Below are 22,374 nucleotides of genomic sequence, written 5' to 3'. Positions count from 1 at the left end.
TGAAAGGAAGCAACAAACACCTACATATACTGTGGCCATCCAGGAGTTGATATCTCTGTTCTGCAAGATTTTCCTCATACACAAACAAAGCTTAGGTCAGCGTGTAAACAATTATTTAATGTAAATCTGCACTCTTTCCAAGTAATTCAATGTTAATCAGCTCATAAATATACACCAATGAGCATTCACAACATTATATTTGACAAAATATTGTCCAATAAGGTTGTAACTCACAGCACAGATGCCAGGAGTCAGGAACATCCAGCACCACTTGATGAAGAAGAAAGGTCGGTAACCAATCATGTCCTCTATGTTATCATAGAATCTGTCGCTGCCTGTGGAAAAGCAAAATTACCATGAATCCGAGCACCATCAAGGATGTTCAATTTCAATACAGTAGTATTGACACAACAGTAGTGGCACGATAAGGATAATGGAATCCTTACACTTAATAGAATAATTGTTTAAACACTCTACTAATGGCTCAGTGGATTTCATCTATTTCTCTGGAACATGAAAACTGACCATGTGCTTGTGTGTCTTATCCAGCAGGTGGCATGGTAGCAACAATAATGGCATTCTGAAGAAACTACATTTTTATTTTTCTATGGCTCAGAGAAAAATACATCCATGTTCTAATACACATTGAATTTAAATTCATGTTGTATTAGTGTTTCAATATTATGTAAAGAGTTTAAAGGTTGGTTGTTAAACATACAACATGCTTCTTACATACAGTATTTTGGTGAAATATTTTAAATACTTACCATAAACCCAACCAATACATATCGACTCAAAGATAGCCACAAACAGCAAACACATTCCACTGGCTGCATACGAATCAAACAGCTGGAAAACATACATCCCACCCTGACAGAAAATAAGGAAATAAAATAATTACTTACAATGACAACAATAATGCCAATAAATTCTTTTTTTTGGGGGGGGGGGGGGGGGGCGATATGAGATGGTAAAAATGTTACGGACATGCAGTATGAAATTTCTGACCGTACATCTCTCATTTTTCAAATAGATAGTAGAAACAGTTGGATTGTTGAGCAATACAAAAACGATTGGTTTATTTGGCTGTTGCTAGGGAAGTGACATCATACCTCCGTATTCTGCTCTATTACATGACTTGCTTGCATTTCAAACAGACGGAATCATTCAGATAACTTTAACAGCAGTAACTTCACATCTTTGCAAGTGACTGTACTGCTGTACAGTAAAGCACACAACCACTCACAACACTTGACACAGGTCAGCTACAGAAATGAGCAGAAGTAGCAAGTTATTTTAGAGAAGGCAAAATGATGCTCTTGCAAGTTCAACTGTGTCTAAACTTCACTAATGCTTCCTTCACAACAAAGTAGGGGGCTCGGAGAGGGTAGCCTGAACTGATAACATTTAAATTCTAAAATACAAGCAATATGAAACCAACAGCCATAGCAAATTACTGCTTGAGCTGTTCTGTAATTCCACGGTCACCAGCAAAAGAGATTTATTCATGACGAGTCCTATTGCTCTTCACCTGACTGAGCTTTTCAGCCAGAAAAAACCTCTAATATGCAGAGCCTATTTTTACACTGCTCAGTGCAGGCTTAAGAGCATGGTGCACGTAAGACACATGCCAGGAGTGTGGGATTGCTCTCCTGTGGCTTTTAGTGTCAAGTGCCACTGAAGCAAACCACATGTACCGCCCCCACACGTGTGTGTTGATCTTTTGGGGGACATGAAATTCTGTATTTGTCCTCATTTCTTTTATGAGAAAAACAAATATATCCAATATACGCCTATCAGTAAATGGGATTGAAAAGTGTCTCCAAAATAAAAGATCATATTAATGTTTAAAATATTAGGACAACTGTTACAGAATGCACATGAATTTAAATATAAATGCAAATCAATTAATGGAATTCTCCAATTTATTTTATAATATTCAAACAGTCCCTGTGCAATACATAATTTAATCCTTTGTTTTTTATCATTCTTATCTGGTAGTATGTATTTGGCATAACATATGCCTAAGGGATGAATTTGAAGTAAATAATTTTCTGTGTAAGATTCTTGGATATTCAGTTAAATTTGACAGTATTGTATTCCAATTTGGATTAATACCATAACCGTCCTGCTCTTTCAGTCACAGTGAGTTAATCGGTAGGATTTTGTAAATTTTTTCCAGTAATTTATTATTAGTTTTTGCCGAGATGCCTTGAGAGCTCGGTGCTTGTTTAAACCAAATGGACATGGGATGAACTGGAAGGGGGTATTCCATGGTATGCCCTGAGGACACATCAGTGCCTCCAACCGCAGGTATAAGAAACAAGATGACCCAGGTAGGTTGTGAAGTTCAGTTCAGTGGACTCATTAGATCATGTGAAAAAAAATAATTCAACTGAGACAGAACATCACAATTTGACAATAATGGCACTTATTGATACATGGGGTAAGTTAAGTCATAGGGGAATGATCTGACAGTAAAATAAGTACTATTTAAATTTGGGTCATTGAGTCAACCAGACAGGAGGATACAAAGACATAATTGATCCTAGAAAATGATCCATAATGAGCTGAAGAAGGATGCTCTCTAAATATTCTAAAAATTCAGCATTCTGAATATGCTATTAGTCAATCAAATTTAAGCCTGGAAACATTTTGTAAAGCCAAAGATGACTGAGAGTGAGCAACATTGTAGTAAATATATAGGAGCAAATGCGTTGTTAAAGTACTCCACCCCCGAGGGGGAGACACAAGCTGTATCCGTACCTCTGTTAGCATAATGAGACCTACGAAGAAGGAGACTATTGACAGGCCAAGGATGAGCAGCTCCCTGCGATAACCCCTTCTGAAGGTCTGAGGGTACATGTCCACAACCGCAGTCACCAAGCTCTCCACACACACAAACTGCGAACAACACAGGAAGCATAGGCATCAGACAAACATCTGGATGGTCTCATTGCTCTCAAGTCCAGGCAGGCCTTTACCGATGAAGCTGGCAGTTGGGTTCTGTAAAAGCTCCAAACACATTTTAAAAGTAGAAAGAAAACTGGACGACTGTAGTGTTGAGCCTGAAGTTCCATCGCCTGAACTCCTTTGGAATCTACAGTAGGTGAACAACTGAAACCTGAGATAAGTCACTGTGTATGCTTATCTGTTGTACTATGAACCTTTTGATTTCCAATTTAAAAAAATTCAGTTGATCTGTAAATGAATCCCTTTTACTGGGCGCTCATCAAACCCACGCACATGGCACACTGATTAGAAATTACATTTCCTGTGACCCACCTCCTTCTGACTTTAATCTAGTGCACTACAAAGTGTACATAAACCAGTACAGTGATTAATCTGACTGGTATGAATGTGTATACAGAATTGTTTCCCCACATGTACATATCGCAAAAGCCTAGGGAGTCCTGGCCAACAGTTTTGAAGCCAGTGTGTCAGAGAGCAGAAGACACAATTAGAAAATGAGAAACCAAAGCACAGGGAAAGTCTAGCTCCTCTTACTTAGCAGTCTATAGACATGTTTCCAGAACACGTAATGCCATTTGTTTCCTGACCTGGCTGTCCAGCCCCAGAAAGATGAGCATCATGAAGAACAGACAGGCCCACAAGGGAGACAGAGGCATCATGGTCACAGCTTTAGGGTAGGCGATGAAGGCAAGACCCGGGCCTGCAAGACACAATGCAACCCAATTACCAACACAAATGCTACTTATAGATATGCTTTAATCTCTTAAACCCCTTTCCTGGCTGCCACCAAACAGGCTACTGAACAGCAAAGGCCATGTGGTATAATCTGTGTTTAGACTGCTTCATACATTTCAGCAGAGCTAACTTGTAAATTAGCCTGTATTTAGGATAATGCATGTGCACATGCTCCCTGTCAGTTAGTGCTAATCGTGCCATACTTAACAGGGTAAACATCAAATCCCCGCTGGTATTTGTGGACATTTTTGTCCATAACACATCACAACTTAGGAAAGACATGGAAAGATTTATGGATAATATGATATGTGAGAGGTCTGAATGTGGTTACCAAATAAGAAGAAGTCCAGTGGGATGACCCCGTTGATTTCTGTTAAAAATGTATTTGTATGGAGGGATGCAGAGACAGAGAGCTCATTTTTCTCAGACTGACATTTCTTTTGCCCGGCAACTGATAAGGCGAGAGGTTTCACACACAGTGCACTGGGCATGCTGGGACTCAAACAATCTCAATCTGTCATCTCACTTTACCAACAGTAATCAAGTCTGGGACTTGTACCAACGGGATGTACCATAATGCTGTGACTTACAAGTCTCCCCTGTTGCTCATGATACAGCAGTGTTATGTAAATCAATGTGTCAGAGGGAGGTCCCCTCCCTTGAAATAATAATATTATTATAATTTTATATATTATATAAAATTAACCCTGACCAAGATAAGCGGGTATAGATAATGGATGGATGGATATTATATAAAATTATTTGTCCAGTGTTATGTTGGCACACGTACATGCTTGCATATACAGGATAATTTAAGACTTAAAACCTTTGGTATAATAATTAATAAAGCATTCATCATGATATCAATATTAAACATTTTTGTTGTTTTAGTGCGATAATAGAAGTCTTAATAAAATGATCGATACTATTTGATTTTATTCATTTATGAAGAAAGCGCATAAAATGTAGCTAAGAAATGTACTTTGGCCTGACTAAAAATGTGTCATTTAAAGGTGAAAAAAATGTTGATACTCCACAAGTAAAACATGACCAGAACACATTGATCTGGTCTGCCGGTGGCAGGCAGTTTGGCATTAGATATGGGTTAGTGTCATTGTTACATGCTGCTTGATTTGACTTTTACATGAGCAAAATTGAACATGACCCAAAAGTTTTCTTGTCTTAAAGTTTTCTTTCACTCATCAAGTCTCTCTCGCCCACACAGAAGAGCAAAATCTACTATGGAGGGATGTTACAAATGGTTATTGCGTATAAGCCCTTGAGTACAATGCTTTGAATTGGCATTGCAACCGAGTCCAAATTAGCAGACTCAAGAGCTCAGCAGGATGAGATGTGTTGCAATAGACAGTGAGGTGCAAACTAGTGCCAAAGGAAGGATGACGAATGTTAGGTCTGAGCTTCCAATGGGCTCCGGGCAGCATATGGGGCATGGGGCCAGTACAGTGCAGTGTTTGGATGGGTTAAGGCAGTGTTAAATCAGCTATGCTGAATCAGTTGTTGGCTGAAGATAAACTGCAATAAAAAATTTTAAAATCCAAAATTGCCTGGTCTACAGTAACCTCTTCATTTTAAAAAGGGGGTGGAAACTTTCCATTGAAATATTCCATCAACACTTGGGCTTGGAAATTTTGGGAATTTTACTACTATAGTACAAAAGCACACGGTAGCATATATTTCCATCTAAAAAAGCACACCCTGACATAAATTTGCTGCTATGAATTTATTTTGTTATAAGCATTAGTGCAAACATGCCCGTGAGAAATAAAAGTGGGGACACTTCCTTGCACCACCCGCTTCTGATGCCAAATTTCTCAGAACAAGATGCATGCCTCCTTCATTCTGTCAAAAGCTTTCTACAGCTTCTGAGGACATGGCCGCTTTGAGGACTGATGAAGCTGAAGCTGTTTAAGAAATCTCCAAATATTTGAAGAAAATGAAGGCTCATTAAAAAGCTTGTTTGATCCTTAGAAATGATGCTAGGGTGAGTGGGTCTCCGCTATGCTAATGCTAATGATTTCACCAGAACTTTTAACACTAGGTTGGTAAATTAAGAAACAGTACTTATAATCAACAGGGCCCTTGGTCCTTGTAAGTATGAGATGCTTTTTTTTAATGCAACGGTAAGGTAATGAGGCATTCTGCAGACAATAATAGAAATAGTTTTTAAGGTTTAATTTTAAACAGTATGATTTTAAACTTATTTTAAAACACATATGGTTGTCTCAACAGTTACGGAGTGAATTATTCTGCAATCTATACAGTTTATTCTCAAGTAAATTACATTATTAGAGCCAAAACTCGAAAGTTATTTGTCGCTGTCGCTGTCAATTCATTAAAAAATGCTTGAAGAGCTTGACGAACATGCAATGATAACTTCTAACTGTCTCCAAAAAATTGAGAAATGCTACAGAGGTTGGGACAAACCTTCAGCCAATCTCTTACTTAAGAGTAGCAATGCAGAACTACATTAGAGTTGTGAGTGTAGAAGCATCAGCTGTGAGCATGCCCTATATTCATATTTATTTTCTAAATTCCTTAAATAAATGCTAAATCTGCTGTCATAACATGTATTTATGAAATGGTCAGTGAAACAAATTTTGTTGATTACAGAAACATGGAAGTATGTCTGATTAATCTGAGCAAGACAGATTAATTAATTATGCAAAGCATAGTGTATTTTGCATAGTGGATTCTGGAGTCCATAGCTCATTAACCATTCTCTACAACTTCTAGTTTAGACTTCAGTTTCAAGTATTGTTATGGTACCCTGCATGTTATGCTCAGTCTAGTAGTTTAGGCACATTTAGATGTGCAGTATTTAAAAGCTGGTCAGCACAACATGTGAACAAAGATTTTATGGTAGTTTTAAATCAATACTTTGAATTCTACAGAGCATCACATCACATAGCATCATATGGGTGCATGTGGCACAGCTGTGACGCAAGGGGTGCGAATGGTGATTCCAAATTGGTGAGAAAAAATGTGGGGGGGGGGGGGGGGGGGGGATTTAATGAAAGCAATCTGAAAAGATGTTAATTTAGTTGTATTTAACAGAGTAATGAATAAGTAGAAGCCATGACCTATGAGAATTTCCCTGAAATTAATATCCTTGCTTTCTTCTGCCAAATTCTGTCCCAACTGAAACAACAAAATGTATGGAGGCACTCTGCCACTGAATGAATCCTACTGTATTAATATATAGATGGTCAACTGGACATTAGCTCAAAGCAACCATGACTTCTTTACATTTACTCTGTTATTATGGCCTATTTCTCCTGTCTCATTTTCAAGGTTAAAAATCGAAATGACTTATTTTTGCATAGATATCATTGCCAAACCAAAAGATATACATATTAATGCCATATTCATCTTTTCATCCTTTCCGAAATTGAGATGTACAGATGAAAAGAGGTATCCTTCACTCCACGTCCTCTTTTAATGTATTCTTCAGGAGAGCGAAAAGTCATTTGTGCGGTCTCAATTACACATGAAAGAGACACTGTTAGCTGGTAATGTGGGCCAATGGCTGAACAGTACGGTGTGGATGTGACTTCAGCCAGAACAAAGAAAACTGCATTGTGTATGAGGCCCGTGACAGACTGGCCTAAGCTCTCCAACAAAGAAAACGGCTCATAACCGGTTGCCATGGTGATATGTGAATCTCTTAACCTTCAAATCTTTTACAGAGGGAATAGTGTTACAACACGCTGCTGCCAAAGGGAATCATATCAATCTTTAAAAAAATAATACAGATACTGTGACACAGCTGCAGAAACAATTGATATTTAGGGTTTATAATGCTGTTTAGCATACAATTTTAATGCAATCCAAGGGAAAAAATTATGTATACAAATAAAATACGTTTGTGTTGAAGATGCAACCTGAATGCATACTAGCACAAGCTTATGGTGCCTTTATTTCTTGGCTGTCAGCAAAAAAGAAACACTGGAATCCACTCCATCATAGTCTGCTCCGTTAAATTATTTACGTTTTCTTTGTGTTGAATAAATCATAGTCATAGAGTAGCTCAGGAGGACTGGAGGATTACATAATCTGCATTATTCTACAGGAACTTCATGCTGTAGAAAAAAAAAACCAGGCAGAAATACTCACCGGACTCTGCGACCGCTTTAATTGGCACATTCTGCTCGTAAGCCATGAATCCCAACACAGAGAAAATGGCGAATCCAGCAACAAAACTGGTCCCACTGTTCAGGCAGCACAGCATGATACAATCCCTATGACAGATATGTTTTTGTTTAAAAAACAGAGGCAAAACTCTGCTGCTCTAATTTTACCTGCAGATACTGCACATCCTGGATAATAGTACTCAATATAGTATAGTATAGAATAGGACCATGTTTGAAACAAGTGTTGAACACTTTAAAATGTTATCCCCTCAGCTGTACAATGTCTACACCCAAAATAAAATCAATCAATCAATCATAGATACAAAATGAGAACAGCCTATTTAAGAAATAAGGTTACAATGATGTCAGATTTCTAATCAATAGCACATTTGAGAAAAATGTCATGAATTCCCGACATCACGTTCAGTAAAAAAAACTGCTGGGAAAGTAAAAAAAACCCAGAGATGGCAGTATGTGGAAAGTTTCAGATCTACCAGCCATCAACTGATTAAGACCCTTCAGTTCACAGTTCATTATTGTTACTCTAAAAATGTAGGCAGGCCTTCATTATGTACCACCACAGATGAGTTAAGCATTAGTTATGATACATATGCATTTATACAAATTGTTTTTCATTTTGAAGCAGTTTAAAGAAATTAAAGGCAGTACCTGTAACAATTGTTGTTGTAGCTGTTGTAACTTCCCAGAGCAGTCAGGCAGCCCAGACAGATGGCATAGGAGAAGAATATCTGAGTTCCTGCATCCACCCAAACCTGAAGGACATCGGAGAAGTTCCTCTCTTAGGGTAACCTATTTAATGGGTCCTCACTAATTGATACACATTTAAATAACATAAATATGCATTTCATAAATAACTTGGGTTTGACATAATGTTAAGTGTTTCCCATTAATGATAACCTTCTGGGAGAGCTACTGTGTTGATGATGAAATAACTTCACATCTGGCATCTTGTTCAAACTAGAATTGAAATTAAGCTGTTTGATACATCAAGGAGGTCTACAATCTAACCACTCAGATGACTTACCCTTTCATTTTAATGGCATTTCAGTGACCACAGAGTTCCTGCTGATTGGTCTGAATTGTAATACTCGGTTGCATTGTTACTGAAAGTGCCAGCACATTTAACATCCCACCGAGTGACAAGTGTTTTACAAAGAAGAAAATTAGGATATTTCCATCATATGCATCATTTCATAAACTGAAAGGCACCATTTAAGATAATGTTACATATTGGTAGATCAGGTTCTGGCAAGATATGAATACTAAGACGTTCACAAGTTGATTTCTCTCATTCAATGTGAATGCTAGTTTACAGAACGGCACTCTTGAAGATACTGATCAAGTCCTTGCAGTGACTTGTATTTTAGTTCTGTTTTTCAACTCAAAATTCAAATTCAGCCTATTCTGTTCCTGTGATTTTTGTTCTTGTGCTCTCCAGATGCATTATGCTGTTAACACATCCCACCATGTAGCCGTAGGCTTGTTAGTTTCTCTCGATGAAGGAACCAGCAAATAAATAAATAAGAACAAATCATGGAGCCTTGATGCGTAATTATGTTGGTGAAATGAAAAGACATTTTGGACTATACAGGACAGGTTTTTTTTAACCTGTTCCACCTTCGCAAGTCCCTTGTAATGGCAGGTGGTTTGTAATGGTCGTTACTTTTGCAGACATGTGCAAAGCAAGGTCATTGACCTTGAGTTCCTGAAGTGGCCGTGTAACTCAGATCCATTCCTTCATTTATCATCTACATTCATGGAATAAGTTCAGCTTCTGGCATCCAGCTAATCTCTCAGAGGTCTGATCTGATCTGGATCCATATCCATGTTATCAATTTTTTAGTTAGCAATCAATATGGAGTCCCTCATTCATTTAAATGTGGAGAAAATAGCTTTTTTGTCCAGCTGGAATAGGAAGTTTCTCATTCCTGGCTCACAGTCATTGCTTTCATTCGGCAGGGCTATGAAGGCAGGGAAGGGTGGAGGTGTCTCTTCAGAGTACTGTATTACAGTCTGAAGCAAAAAACATGGAGAGAACTAGGAAGAAGGTAGAAATATTACCTGTTTTTTTTTTTTTTGCTAAATGTTTGGCAAACTGTTTAATATTTAAGCATTTACAAATAAGTGGTAATGTTCTTTATGCTGATTATGATTATATGGGACATGAAATAATACATGCGTTTTACTATCAGTAAAGTACATTGGCTTTTGTGTAGCTACATGGTCTTTGAGTCAAGATGATGTGTACCTCTACCTTCCTCATTTTTGAAGAACTGAAATACATGGGAAATTTAGATATGGAGATTCCTCCGACGTAGGTGAAGGGGTGTTGACCAAACTCACATCAATGAGAGATTTGGGGTAGCTTGATGGGTAGCTGCTGTCCAACTGTAAACAGAAATAGTTTGCAAGCTAGCTAGCGTAGTGGACTTGCTTGCTCTTCTGAACTCTCTGTGGCCTTTTTTTGACGAGGACCCACTGTCCTTGGATGAGGTGGGGAACACGGACGACATCCATAGTACGGATACAGGAACACGTTAGCAGGGTAAGCCAGAGACCGTGGTGAAATCGCTGATTACAAAATCATTTCAGCCAAACCCAACACTACACTTATTGACGCTACTAAAGAAATAACTAAAATGTGTACCATTGCTCTAGCTAGCCAGCTTCATCTGTGCCTACAATAAATATTGGGCTAACATTGAGCTATTTAGCTATTTACTGAAAACATTAAAGTCCATGCTTGTGGTAGAATGACATTGCGAATTGAGGTAACTGACCCAAACTTTGTAGAAAATGTAACTACATGTGATGTGACTAAAAACTGTACATTGGAAATATATTTTTTGTTAACTGGCAGTATGTTTGGTAATAGTGAAAACTGATTTATCTGATTCACATAGGCTACTTCTGTATTTATTGCACTAAAATTACAAGTCAAGTAGAAGTTACTTTTCTTTAGTAGCTGGCTTGTTAGCGAGTAACACTACCCTATCTCCAGGCCAAAAATGCCCAGCCCCCCATTTGTATTCGATAGGAGTGGCAACCTGTGACCTGTCTGAAACCTACCCATGGACTGTAAGTGCCTGCCCATGCAGTCTTTAGTAAAGCAGGTACCTGGAGCATATACAGTAGTTTGGTGCTATATCTCTACACTCCCTGCAGGAAGAGAGCTCATTTTTATTTTTCAAGTGACTCCACAGCAGTCTGGTTCATATAAACCAGCTGTCAAGACCTCATTTCAACAGTGAAGCAGACGACAATGGCACCTAAATCATAAATAGGTATCCTAAAAGTAGCGTATAAGTGTTTCAACATTTAATTAGAAATACATGATTTCTACATGTAGTGGGTAAATAGTGAAATAAAATTCTGTGGGAACAAAATATTACATGACACAACATGGTCTAATAAGCGACTCTGACCAATGGTGAACTCATTTTAAAGCAAAGTCTCATGGTAAAACTAACAAAATGGGCCCAGTGAAGTGGTGACAAATTCAAATCCAAAGTTCCTCTTTTAAAAAATGCCCTCACATAACCATTCAGCCACTAATCTTATTTACGGGAAAAACAATTGACAACCGGCAGTATTTGCTTCATCGTGGGGGTTTCCAGGGAAACACTTTTGACCTGACAAACACAAACCTGCTTCCCTCCAAGAGCATTCTTTCTGTGCCGCGGTTCGTTTATGTCCTTTGTGTTTTTACACACGACTACCGCTGATGCGTTCTCTTGGCTCCTGGTGAATCTGGGGGCTTCTGTCCAGGGAATTACTTGTTGATGTTGTGGCTAATTTGGAGGGGTTGTGTTTGGTCTTGTTTGGACTGCAGGATGTGACAATAAGCCCAGCCTGCTCCTCTTGTTTTTGATGTCAGGGTGCATCGTCCCAACGCACCTACTGTGCATCTGCATTTCATTCCCAACACTTCCCATCTGTGTTTCGGGTTTTGGGTAAAGGGTCATGGGCGAGGTCCTGTGACAAACTTTATGCCAACCCAGCATTCCCACAATATGTCTTCAGTGTCGGCCCCATGGTACCTATGCATTGGCACAACTTTATGCTAACCTGGCATTCCCCTACTTTTCTTAGGGTACCAAAAAACCTATTGGGAACTAGTTGTGTTTCAAGTAATTCCTGTTATAATAATTTTTTTCCCTATATTTAATCCCATAGTTCTTCTATAACTCAGGCCTGCATTGGTAACTTTTTATCTAATTTGGCATATAGTCGGAATGTTGTCTGTAACCTGCACACCAAAAATGACAACAATGTAGGTGGAGCTATAATAACCACTCTCAGTTAAACCTCCCACCCGGTTTGGTCTAGAGACCTAAAACTTGGTAACCCAGGTGTATTTCCCCATGCTGAAGAACTTTGCGCTTGGGATCTATCGTGTCCATCAGAAAAACAATTCAGCCATTTTGAAATTTTTTAAAAAGCTCACATTCTTGCTTTGTTGTGTTCTTTAGTTTGGAACACATGGCACTTGATCGCATGACCGTTTTACATAAGCATTTTACTGCATCTGCAATGCTCTTGATAGAACACAAGTATAAGGTTTGGAACACAGCCATAGACATGGGATTTTGCATCAAAGCAAGAGCTGGAATTGGCAAAGGAGTGTATAGCAAGGATTTTTCTGTGGTGATTTTCTTAAAATGTCATGATCAGTCTGTTGAATGGTCAAATCCGGTAAATGTACTGGTCTCTTTGATATTGTATCGCAACAAATCCATGTTAATGTTGAGCATGTTTATATACAGTAGCTACAGTAGAACTTCACAAATCCGGAACTCAGTATTTTGGAAAGACTGGTAACCTACATAGTAACATTCCAGAAGTTTAATTCTAATTACTCCTTATTAATTCTAAGCACTAATATAACATTTAAGGCACATAAAAACAAAACTCCATCACACTATGCATAGATTAAAATGTAAAATACAATAATAGTTGTACAAAGGAACGTCTTGGCATTATTTTGTAATAATAATTATTATTATATATATCATTTTTGAAAATCCAAACAACCTCTTATGCCCAGGAGTTATGATTATGAGGTCCTAGTGTATATTATATTTTCCAAAATTATATTCCCAAATATATCTTGTTTTAATGAGCAGCTTTTCAGTTCTGAAAAAAATTGAACAGCTGAACAGCTGTAAATTGTTAGTTGAGGAATTTCTAGGTTAAAAAAAAAACTAATTTGCTGTTGGCGATCTCAGAACCAGTTTACTTTCTTTCTCTTTTGGTTTGCACCAAATACACAGACCTGCAGACTAAACATACCCCCTTATAGTTATGAACTAAATTGGCTTGCCAGCTTAATTCTGTTCATTGGCGATAACATCTATGTTCTTTAAGCTGGTTGTTGTGAAGACACACTGCATGCATCCGGCTGATATAGCAACATTCTGTCTCCAACAGAACTGAGGATGCCTGACAAATGTTTGTGGCAGAAGGGCTGTCCAGCGACCTGATTCTGTTGTCCTTCTTTCCCCTCTGATTTTTTTTCAGGTTTTCACTATTTTCAAACATTTTCGCTATTCCCTCTAAATCGCCTTTGACGACTCCAGCTGGAAACTATAAGTTCTGCCCTGTACACAGCCAGCCAGTGGCGATATTTTATAGTTACAATTGAAAAGCATTTTAGCCGATGAAATTACGTTTCTAAACATGTATAGGTTGTTAGGCTTGCATGAAAGGACACATATTGTCTCTTCTGCATAAACAAACCATACGTTTTTCAGTATGCACGCAGAAAACATTATGTTTGTGTTTAAAAAAGGGGGCGATACAGAAAGGGGTTAAACACTGAAATAATTATATGCTGACTGGGTATTCTTACAGGTTTCCCCATTTTTCACTGCATTACACATCAACAGAACTGTACATCAATCCAACTTTCTAACAATGTTTTCTCAAAATTTATCCCAGAACTTTCCCATCAGATGTACAGTACCATTATCAATTAGCATTAAAGAAATCCTGTAGTATAGTATATAGAAAGAAAAACATTTCCATATATGTAGCAATGAGGCTACATCCTGGTTCACCATAGACTAGCTTCAGTCAGTGACGGTAAACTATTCATATAAGACCAACAAGTCTCACAATGTTGTTTGTGAGCCATGTAAACAATGTTCAGACAATCACTGTGACTGTATATCATCAATCTTAAAGATAGTTTCATAAATTATCCTCATGCAGTATTACATCATTATAAACACAAGCAACTTCCAGGTAAAATTGGTAGTTAGAAATTAATGGCACAAGTTTAGATTTTTCCGTAACTTGAAACAAGCCTGGTACAAACGGCGCAGAGCCTCGCATGGGGGACGTGATGGAATGACTGGAAACAGAGTGGAGAGGGTGGGTGACACACTGTGGCACACACAGAGGGTAAATAGAGCCTCTATTGTCCTAAGGGTGGCTAATTAAATACTAGTGTCAGAGAATTCCCCCCACTGCCAAACAACAGCTCTGTATGTCCCCCTCTAATGGTACGCTCTACAGTACGGCTCTGTGTGTATCCCTCTGATACTATGCTATACCACACAGCTCTGTACGTCCCCCTCTAATGTTACGCTCAACATTACAGCTCTGTAATGCCCCCGTAACGTTACGCACAACAGTACAGCTCTGTGTGTGTCCCTCTGATACTATGCTATACTATACAGCTCTGTATGTCCACCTCTAATGGTACGATCTACAGTACGGCTCTGTGTGTATCCCTCTGATACTATGCTATACCATGTAGCCCTGTATGCCCCTCGTAACGTTACGCACAACAGTACAGCTCTGTATGCCCCCCTGTAACGTTACAAACAACAGTACAGCTCTGTATGCCCCTGTAACGTTACAAACAACAGTACAGCTTTATATGCCCCTGTAACACTACACACAACAGTACAGCTCTGTGTGTGTCCCTCTGATACTATGCTATACCACACAGCTCTGTATGTCCGCCTCTAATGGTACGATCTACAGTACAGCTCTCTGTGTATCCCTCTGATACTATGCTATACTATACAGCTCTGTATGTCCCCTTCTAATGGTACATTCTACAGTACAGCTCTGTGTGTATCCCTCTGATACTATGCTATACCACACAGCTCTGTAATGCCCCTCGTAACGTTACGCACAACAGTACAGCTCTGTATGCCTCCATAATGTAAGGCACAACATAAAAGTCATAGCATAAATTCTAGTAAAAATTGGGCTAAAAATATGAAAACTATTTTTAAAAATAGGACTGTTTGGCAGTGTACAAAATACATCACTGAAATTACCCCAGGAAATGCTACAGGGCCCCAGTAAATCCCTGCTGAATGTTTCTACCAAACCAAACGTGCAAATCGAATTCCAAAAGACAGAATTGCTTTTGAGCTCATCAACTTCTGCTAATATCTAGTGTGGGATCTGTCTCCACCTGGCTCTTCAATAATTAGGTCTTTTAATTAATGTTTGATGAGACATTGCATAACCTTGATTTCCAGCAAGTACTTGAGGCAAACAAGGACAAAAATCAAACACAATTCTTTAAACTGTGGGACATGCCAAATGTCTGACCAAAAAGTCTGAGGACAATACCACATCCTGGTTGTTTTCATTATTTATCAAGGAATAATGCGATTTTGATTACTCCAATTACACTTCTTATTCAAAAATACATTGTTGAGAACAAGGGATGGTTATTAGGATGATATTCCCACCACAGTCACTGCACATGTAGGACCAGTTGAAGAGGGAAAAAGCCAGATATCAAGTAACATCAACAGATCATCTATGGGAAGTGTTGAGAAAGTGCTGGGATGAAATGGAATATGAGGTGTTGCATAAGCTGCTGGAATCAATGCCAAGCAAAGGGAAGGCAGTAATCAAGGCAAAATGCAGACACACAAAAACAAACAGTCAGAGACATGGGCCAAATGTTAAGCTTACCAAAATCAACTGTTTGGAACATTATTAAGGAGAAAGACAGCACTGGTAGCTCAGTATTCTCAAAGGGCCTGCTAGGCCAAGGAAGACTATAGACTCTATAGTTGAGAATATGCCTCACCATAATGAAGAAACCCCCCCCCCCAAATACCTGGTACACTGCAAGATTCAAACCACTAGTTAGACACAAAAACAGGATGGCTAGGATACAGTTTGCAAAGGAGTACCTAAAAGAGCTGCAGAGTTCTGGAAAAAGGTATTGTGAACAGATGAGACTAAGATTGACTTGTATCAGAGTGATGGCAATAGCAAAGTGTGTTGGCCAAAAGGAACTGCCCAAGATCCAAAGCACCCACCCTCAAAGCACCCATCCTTTGTTTATCCATGCTATGCATGGATAAACAAAGAAAAGAGAGCATATTACTCCTGTTTTAGCTACTCATTGCCATTTTATTTTTATATCCTTTTAATTTATTTCATTTTATTATTATTTTCTTTCTTTCCACTTCACTATGTAAAGTACTTTGAGCAGCATCACTATATGAAAGGTACTACACAAATAAATATTATTATTATTATTATTATTATTATTATTATTATTATTGTTGTTATTATTATTATTATTATTATTATTATTATTATTATTAATAATAATAATAATAATAATAATAATAATAATAATAATAAACCTTGCCATTAGTACAGAGGGAAATCAAGATAAAAATATGTCTTTGTCCCGAACATTATGGAGTATTATGGAGAATGTGTGTATGTGTATGTAAAACAACACTTGCATTTATTTAACACTCAGAAATTCATCTTCCTTCTTTTTATTTTTCTATCAGCTCTTCACTGACTGCGATAAATGAGAGCAGTCAAGACTTTGGCATGAGTGACCACCGCTAAACTCCGATTGAACTATCTGACAAATCACGGCCCTGTGTTACAAAATGATTTATGTCTATGGCACAATACCAGTCTTATTAGAGCCCCATGCAATAGAAAAGCCTCTTGGAATGACTAAATAGCAGTGAAGGGCTAGACATAGCTCAAATTTTCTTCTTACTTTTGTAAAAATTGAGATATAATTGTATTTAAGATAAGGATAAAGATTCTCTAGAGTGTATACAGTGGCCATAATAATCAGCCAAAGCTAATGTTGCAGCTGCAGCTAAAAGCATAACATACAGGCCCTATGTTAATGTCTTTAAACAACACCAAATTCAGACAATGACACCCCTGAGGTCCTGTGAAACTGGCTTCAGACTGTGAACGGGGGAGACTGCTTGGGAGAATCTCAGTGTAATCAAAGGGGGTTTACTGACTTTGTTGACTAATCCACACAGGGCTGATATTTGTCTGTGTTGCCATAGCACTATCAAGTATCACCAACCAAACCTATGCATTTCATTAAATATCACCAACTGAAAGACAACCTATTTGCAGACAAATTCACATGCCATGCCATCATTTATCTGAAATGTAAATACAAAATATGTATATGTTTGGAAATGCTCTTATTACAAATGTAGAAGTTTAGCCCTTTTTGACAGTTTATCATAACTGGCAAGCAACTAGGGGGGGACAGAGATATTTTTCCGGGTCGGTGCAAAACAAGTCATTTTCCTTCAAGCAGCTGAATGACTCCAGAACCAAAGATATTCTGCTGGAGCTGTTGCCTAGCAACCTCAGATGTCTGCAGTCAAGAGATAGGGTCAAACCTTCTGTTCTGTAGACTGATCCATCACTCACAATCTGAGGGAAGCTCACAACAGCTTACAAATGTTACATGTCCATGACCATTTTCCGAAATCAAACACCTGGAGTAATTCAGAACTAATATTCCTCTCTTTTTTGCTATTCTTTTGCTTTTTTAACAAGCACTGCACTCCAGAGGACAGATTATTGAGTATTTAGACTGCTGTATATTAGACACTCTTGTTCTGGATGTTGAGGGTTGGCACCTGCTACATGAAAGACCCTTACTGTTACTGTAAGTTGACCCTCATGTACAGTGCTGTGTATCATTTGTTTTCATCTGTAGCTGCATAATTGCATTACACAACTTACAATACAACAAGAGTAAATCCTTTTGGACAAAATTTTTGTCCCAAAACAAGAAACTGTGATATCTGCAATATGGACATGAGTCTTGCACAATTATAGCAACAGCAGATTAACAATGAAACCCTTCGTGCAAGCCGCCTAGTGGACAGGACCCTGGCATCCTCAGATCGCTCAGCTCAGACATTCAGTGCTATTGAAACCAAACTATGAGTGGAAACAACAAATTCTGTTCTAGCTTTATTAGTAGAAGATACACAACAACTATGCCAAAGATGGAGTTTCTAAGTGCCACCATTGTCGCTTAGGTTGTCCATTTAACAAGCACCCCTTCCTGCAGTCTCATCTGCCACTACACTCCCCAGGCTTGACACACGGGACAACAGTGTCTATCTGGGAGTTCCTAAAAATATTTGTCACCTCCAAAAATTCATATTATGTCATTTTAACTAGTTAAACCCCACAATATCCCAAGGGTATGCCAATATAGCAATGAAATATGTTGCTCACTGGATAGCAAAATTAACAAGAGGAATTTTTGAATTTTTTTTTGTGGAATTATGCCATGTCATTCTCCTATCAATATCTGGGACTAAAAATGGAATAAATATACACTCTTACCATTGGTTTCACAAAAAAGATGTTAAGATTCAGTGGTCATTTGCTGTCTTGAACCATCCATTTGAGAAATAAATATGCAAATAGAAAGCAGGGGTAGGTATTTACAACAACCATTTGCAAAACATCACTTGCAATTTAGACTGGTCTAACTGTTCTATTTATTCTGGTTTGATTGATATCTATTCTGTCCAATAGAGGAAAGTATAAGCTTTCCAAATGTGTATTGTGTCTCATTTTAAATGATTTTAGAAGGACCCACGTGCAATAACTTGAGCCGTTACTTCATCACAGCATTATGCAGTAAACCATAACATTACACAGTAATATACAAGCACTCGTTGCGACTTAATTGTTTTTTTCCTTCAGTTTTTGGCAGATTTTACTCATTTTGCCAACTCATTTGCATGGCTAAAGCAAATTCTCTGAAGAGTGGATTACAAGAGGAGGAAGCATGAAGTCTAGCTAGGACACATACAAAGTCGTACATATTACTGCTTGTAACATTTCAAATGGCTGGCTGCATAGCTACCTGTACTCACTGGTGTACATGTTTCCTGTTGCTTCAATGTTTTATAGTATCAAATGGACGTCTGTCTGTCATTAACAGTTGTGTTCAATGGAGGGGAATATAAGGTAGGGGCACTCTCTGCTTTAAGAGGATATGTATTCTCAGAATCCAATACGTAAATATCATATCACATACAATTGTTAGAATTATACTTATTTATACTGCAATAAAACGTATATGACAAAACTCATTTTGCCAGTAAACCCTATTGGAATGGACATTTGCAACATAATGTAACATTTTGTATGCAGATACAGTATTTTTGTATCTGAGGTATTTCATGAAACATGATGTGACAAATTCTGAATATGTGGCTGTCTGTTTAATTCGCTGGGAACAAAGGAAGTCAAATGGATATCTAATGAATTAGTTTTAATCCAAAATCCATTGCATGGCATAAAGCATAGCAAGAGTGGCTTTACGTGATATTTACACACAACATATTAATAAGAAATTTTAAATAAAATAAAAATTTGTACCCCACAGACAGATGCTCTAACACATATTACACCAAGTAATGTGAAGGCAACTCTGGCAGATAAATAATAGAAATAGAAAAAGAGATTTCAGGCACTCTGCTTTCAACATATTATTATTTTATATTTTGCGGCTTGCGAAAAAAGGTTGTAAAAATAGGATTGGATGCAAAGCTAGCGAATGCTCAGGAGAAAACAGGATATGGAACATGTACGGAACCATGCATTCCTACCTGAGGGTCAGACAGCCGGGATATGTCGGGGTACAGATAGAACTTAATCCCATCTGCCGCTCCTGGTAAAGTGACCCCTCGAATCAGCAAAATCAGCAGCATGACATAGGGAAAGGTTGCAGTCACATACACAACCTGTGGACAAATTATAAGAGCAATGGATGTTCTTAGGTGTATTATCATAAAACAAGTCAAAGGACAGCTCATGTTGACAGATAATTGGTTATTGTGTCCATTCTCTGTCCCTGGCCCATGAAGTTACTGTAGATGTCTGTATTAGACTTCAGTGATTTTATGTGCCTAACTAGGGCATAAACTATGAGAGCAGAACCATATGCATGACTGAAATCAAATGTGACAGTGCTCCACAGCAGACATATTCATTAGTTAAAGCACATGTGATGGCTAATTTTCTACATTCCATCGCAATCAAGTTTATATATATATATATATATATATACACACACAGTGTGCTCTGTGTACCTTTCATCATTCATCTATGTAAATCATAAATTAGCAGAATATAAAGCACATAAATCATGCATTGCAGTTGAACTTGAAGCTTGGTCAGGCAGCATAGGGGACCAGAGGGTGAAGACTGCAGCTTATTAATTTGCCAAACATGGAAACACAAAGGTGGGTCCCCCAGGTATAAATGTACTTTATTTAATTATGAGTCGGTGGCCCCAGTGTGTGAGTCTGTGAAGGGAGATGGGGGGATGCTCGGGGAGCCGTGCAGGGAAGGGGTTAAGGATGCCGTGTGGCGGTGCCAAGCGAGCAGGTTCTTTTCTGAAAAGCCTAATTGAGAGCAGATTGAAAGGCTAATTCTCTGGAGGAAGGAAGAGGCTAAGCTCTGAGCCAGAGGTTTGGAAGGAAAAAGCACCCAGCAGCATGTCTCCTTGCTACATAAACACAAAAAAGGCAATAAAATAAAATAAAATAGTGTGCGGGCCTCTGCAAGAGATACAACTTATCAGCCTGAATTTTGCAAGTCAGAATCATTACCATGCCTTCAATGAGCAGGGTGGATACCCTCTGCCTGTGCAGAAGGAGGTGGTTTCTCTTGCACAGAGATCAAAAGTCTCTGTGGACACAGAGCTGCAGCACAACCTTTAAGAGTCAGCCCTGAGGACAGCTACGGGTGGCCAAGGGTCTAACAGGTGCTTCCTTTCCAACCAGGTTTATCTGAGTGATTCTACCTTCACGGTCATTTTTGAGGCTTTTTAATGGTTCTCAGGAAATTTGTTAAACATATTCTTGTGGCTCTTCTACAGACAATTCCATGTGCTCCACCTCCCTCCCAAAAGAGGCACTAGGACCCTCTTTCCCTGGCAGTCAGTCAGGAGCATGTGAGGACAAGACGGGTCTTAAACACAAAAGCCTCCTCCTCAGTTTTCCACTAGAAGAAGCCTAACAGAGCACTGTTGGCAGTGTGGGAAAACTAGCTGCATACCACCCACCAATTACTGAAGCCCTTCAGGTGACCTGTTTCACTGTTATACTGTAAAGCGCATCTTAGGGCACTGATTACATTGATGGTCTGTTTTGTTTCTAAAGAACTGCTTTGTATCCATTGCTGTTGTAGAGACAAAATGGAACAAACAGGCAGTGTAAGAGAGAGACCAATCTATATGCCTGTCTCTATGACACTACAAAATGACACTACAAATTATGACTATGTTTCTGTTAAAAAATTTCTCAAAATGATATGCAGCGTTTAGCATTTTTTTCCACTACGTTTGAATGAAGCCAGAATTACTGACTTGTGACCATGGTTTCTTAAGAACCAAAGCCAAAAAATCAGAGGGGAAGAAAATAATTAAGGGAATAATGAGACCGCCATCAACGTGAGGGCAACTTCCAAAACAAGCACAAAACCGTCCAGACCCACGGCGCAACTCACTTCCGCAGACACATTTTAGCTGGCACCACCTGCACTTGCGTCCAACTAAACGTCCATGAGTGAGTGAGTGACCACAATTTGCCACAGATAGCCCATGGCGGCAGTCCTGCCTGCGCGCCATGGGAAAAACAATATTCAGTTTTCCTTATCCATCCTACAGTGTGAACATGGGAAAGCTCCCACAGTGGCCAACTCACAACATCTTTAATTAGACTGATTAGATGATTACACATCCAAAGCTCATCCTTGTCAAATCACAGACACACCAAATATAAGCCAACTTCTTGGCTAAATACATGGTTTTAAAACAAACCGGCCTGCATTTCCTCTGTCCCAGTTCACAAGGCTCTGTTTATATCAGACCCCCATCTTCACACTGAGTATAAGCCTAGAAAATTTACAGATCAAACATGCTGCCATAAATCTGGAGCTGGCTATGTGAGAATTGCTCTCAAACGAGAACACAAAAGCCTGTGGCAAACAGCTTAGTGATGGCCTTGAATGCTCAGATCTGTATGGGGGTACGGGGGGGAGAGGAAGAAAGAGGCTCACTAGCCGCTGTAATTCCTCACGGAGGGGAGAGCTGGGCGAGGGAACTCAGCATGCTTCTCATGAACGTTCTACTTTTCTCCAGTGAATACAGAAATCAATCTTGGCCTGGCCGCTAAAGCCTGGCCATGAAGGA

At 38.8% G+C, this 22,374-nt stretch overlaps 1 protein-coding gene across 2 annotated transcripts in view; it reads right to left on the bottom strand.

The window, feature by feature from the left end:
• slc6a11b (solute carrier family 6 member 11b) overlaps nucleotides 1–22,374 on the bottom strand; it is a 37,215-nt gene that overhangs the window by 4,116 nt on the left and 10,725 nt on the right. For both annotated transcript variants that reach the window (XM_035388189.1, XM_035388190.1), the window contains exons 7-13: nucleotides 19,787–19,921; nucleotides 8,529–8,632; nucleotides 7,843–7,967; nucleotides 3,561–3,673; nucleotides 2,767–2,904; nucleotides 768–870; nucleotides 235–335 (exon numbers count right to left, since the gene is read on the bottom strand). In XM_035388189.1, the coding sequence (XP_035244080.1) occupies nucleotides 235–335; nucleotides 768–870; nucleotides 2,767–2,904; nucleotides 3,561–3,673; nucleotides 7,843–7,967; nucleotides 8,529–8,632; nucleotides 19,787–19,921 (819 nt within the window). The remainder of the gene's footprint in view (nucleotides 1–234; nucleotides 336–767; nucleotides 871–2,766; nucleotides 2,905–3,560; nucleotides 3,674–7,842; nucleotides 7,968–8,528; nucleotides 8,633–19,786; nucleotides 19,922–22,374) is intronic.

This window comes from Anguilla anguilla, chromosome 13 (genome assembly GCF_013347855.1).
Source record: "Anguilla anguilla isolate fAngAng1 chromosome 13, fAngAng1.pri, whole genome shotgun sequence".
Taxonomy (NCBI): Eukaryota; Metazoa; Chordata; class Actinopteri; order Anguilliformes; family Anguillidae; genus Anguilla; species Anguilla anguilla.
The sequence above is the reverse complement of the archived record's forward strand: the minus strand, read 5'-3'. Positions and strand labels throughout refer to the sequence as shown.